The 2,929-nt window shown below is 45.2% G+C and overlaps 1 protein-coding gene across 1 annotated transcript in view; it reads left to right on the top strand.

Annotated features, from left to right (window-relative positions):
- rars1 (arginyl-tRNA synthetase 1) overlaps nt 1-2,929 on the top strand; it is a 25,000-nt gene that overhangs the window by 18,148 nt on the left and 3,923 nt on the right. The window contains exons 13-14 of the mRNA XM_034890004.1: nt 294-466; nt 2,586-2,833. Of these exons, the coding sequence (XP_034745895.1) occupies nt 294-466; nt 2,586-2,833 (421 nt within the window). The remainder of the gene's footprint in view (nt 1-293; nt 467-2,585; nt 2,834-2,929) is intronic.

The following is a 2,929-nucleotide window of genomic DNA, read 5'->3' as shown; positions in this document are numbered from 1 at the left end:
CACAGACACACACACACACACACACACACACACAGATTCAAGGGAAGGCGATGACTTAATAAGTCAATTTAAGCTTTGCCTGAGGTTACCAAATTAAATTCATCATTTGGATTAAATTCCACTGACTGGTTTGAGCGTAAGGTGAGGTAGAGCCTGCAGTAATTACAAGCTGATAAAGGCCACATACTATTCTGAATATTTAATGCTGCCTCCTTCATTATTGGTGGCCTTATTGTCTTTTTAATGTGTGTCATTAAGTGAAACTGGACTGTGCTGAAATGGTCTTTCTGCAGGTCCTGACCCCCGAGGAGCTGACCAAAGCCCAGAGGTCCGTCGCTTTCGGCTGCATCAAATACGCCGACCTGTCCCACAACCGCATCAACGACTACGTCTTCTCGTTTGACAAGATGCTGGACGACCGGGGCAACACGGCGGCGTACCTCCTCTACGCCTTCACTCGCATCAGGTGAGGGCTCACTCTCAAGTTCACCATGTCACTGGAACAGGAAGTCTGCTTCTGCGTTGATGCAACAGTTAAAACACTAAACAGCTGAAACATTCAGCTTTTCTACCAATGTTGTTTTGTTGTAAGCTGAGAAGGGAGATTTGGGGAGAAAAATCTAAATGCAATTTTTCTGGCAGATTACATTTGGATTTGTGCTTTAAAAAAAAAAAAGTTAAGCCAAAGTTCAATATTCACTGTGTAGCAGTTGATACATGTCATGGAGCAATTCAACATGAAACGTATTTCTCATATTTTACGAAAATATTTCACCCAAACGTGTTTCTTAAGAACATTTTTAGCGAGAAATAGGCCATGCAGCTGCAGAATCTGGCTGTTTTTTTGATAGACAAAGGTCAGTTTGAAAGATTTTTGTCAGGTTTTGAGAGACTTTTGTCACACTCATCATTTCCGGTAAGTTTTTTAACATAAGTGCACTGATCTGCTAGCCAGGTGCTAGCACTCCACCAATCAGATTGGTCATTGAGTCCAATTGCCCGCCCGCCGATTTCAATATCCAAATTAAAGCCGACGGCTCCTCCAACTGACGACGGCACCAAACAGACTCGAGTCACCGACCTCGCCAGACCAGACCAGGTCAGGGCCTTGAAACAACCGCTGCACTGGAACCGCTTGCACATCCATGCGACCCATACTAGTCCGCGGCTGCCCGAGGAGCACCGCGCCCGTCTCCACTCAGTCCACCCGTGACGTTGTTAGGTCTTGGTCCGACTGGCGTACTTTGTTTAGTCGATTTAACACGACAGTCCTCATCACGATAGCAGAGAGACAACTTGCTAGTCCAAAGTTCGCAGTAGAAAGTTAACTAGCAGTTAATACATAGATTGTAAAGCCCCTTCCTTCTCTTACAATGCAAAAAAAGTCTTTAATTACCGTTTTTGTATTGTTTTTGACTGTTTAGCTGATCTTAACTGTCTTAATCGGTCAAAATTTTCATTGTGGGTTAACAGTTGATTGGTGACTTTAACCCTACTTTGATATGTGACTCTGAGACGTTGTCGGGGTCCAGATAGTGCTTGAATAGCTCACATGTGGCGATGCATAAGAAAAACATGCCTATGTTCAGCCTGTCTGTCTAATGAGCCAGCTTGACTCTTCACTTTGGGGCTCTAAAAGAATCTGGAAAGTTGAATTGAGTTCTTGGGTTCGTGCCTCGGCTGTGTCCTCCTCTCCAGTCTGCCCTGGTGGAGAACTTTCATTACCCATATCAGATCTGCCACTCTGGCCCTTGATGAAGCTTGTGGCAAGGGGATTAGTCTTCGGGGTCTTTCCAGTCAGCACGACCCAATTTCTCCTCACCCCTTATCACCTTTATCAAGGTACCGTCTCCTGGCTGCAGTGCTGCTTCGATCCCGCTTCCTCCTCAGCCTCCCTGGAGGGTGTTAGACTCAGGGGGGGGCACAGTGCCAGGCAAAAGATTGATCTTCTCTTTTTCCTGTCTCGCCTGAGAGGATTCGATGGTCCACTATCTGTCGATAGAGCTCTCACTGTGGCAGCAGCACACACAGTCGAGTGTCCTTCTTAGTACATATCTTCAGAAAATATCTCATATCTTTGAAAACAATTGAAGTAATCCTTGTCAAAAAGGTGTGATTGTTTTTTAGTTAAGAATTTTTTTGGACTAACCGTTAAAACCTCAACTATGACACTGATTAACTAGCAAATAGTGGCATTTGATAAGTGACGATTTGTCAAAGAAGTTTTGGGGAAAAGATAATAATACCTCCGCACTCACAGAGAAATCCCAAGGAATCACCATCAGTACTTACAGATGTATAATGGTGAATTACATCTTCACTCATTATTTCAAATGTTCCGTCTTTTGGGTGGATACATTTCTTCAAATTCTGTGATTTCTTACCTGCAAACGCATATGATATTTTCATGTAAATCATTCCTTGAGAAAAAAAAAAGCAAAACAACCTGTTCCTACCTGAGGAAACGATCATTCTCACTGATACAGTGAATAAAATCAGAACACTTTTGATGAATTCTGATCTAAAAACATTCCCTCTGTGACGCCTCCATTACCGCTGTTGTTGTTGTTGTTGTTTTCCTGCAGGTCCATCGCTCGCCTGGCGAACATCGACGAGGCCACGCTGAGGAAAGCGTCCGAGACCACCGAGGTCCTCCTGGACCACGAGAAGGAGTGGAAGCTGGGCAAGTGCATCCTCCGTTTCCCGGAGATCCTGCAGAAGATCCTGGACGACCTGCTGCTGCACACGCTCTGCGACTACCTGTACGAGCTCGCCACCACCTTCACAGAGTTCTACGACAGCTGCTACTGTGTGGAGAAGGACAGGCAGACGGGTACGTCTCCCAGTGACATCCAGGCAGAGAGCAAAAGAAAATACACACACACGCACACACACGCACTCGTGTCTGGCTATCTTTGTGGGGACCAGT

This window comes from Etheostoma cragini, chromosome 13 (assembly GCF_013103735.1).
Source record: "Etheostoma cragini isolate CJK2018 chromosome 13, CSU_Ecrag_1.0, whole genome shotgun sequence".
Lineage (NCBI taxonomy): Eukaryota > Metazoa > Chordata > Actinopteri > Perciformes > Percidae > Etheostoma > Etheostoma cragini.
The sequence above is the reverse complement of the archived record's forward strand: the minus strand, read 5'-3'. Positions and strand labels throughout refer to the sequence as shown.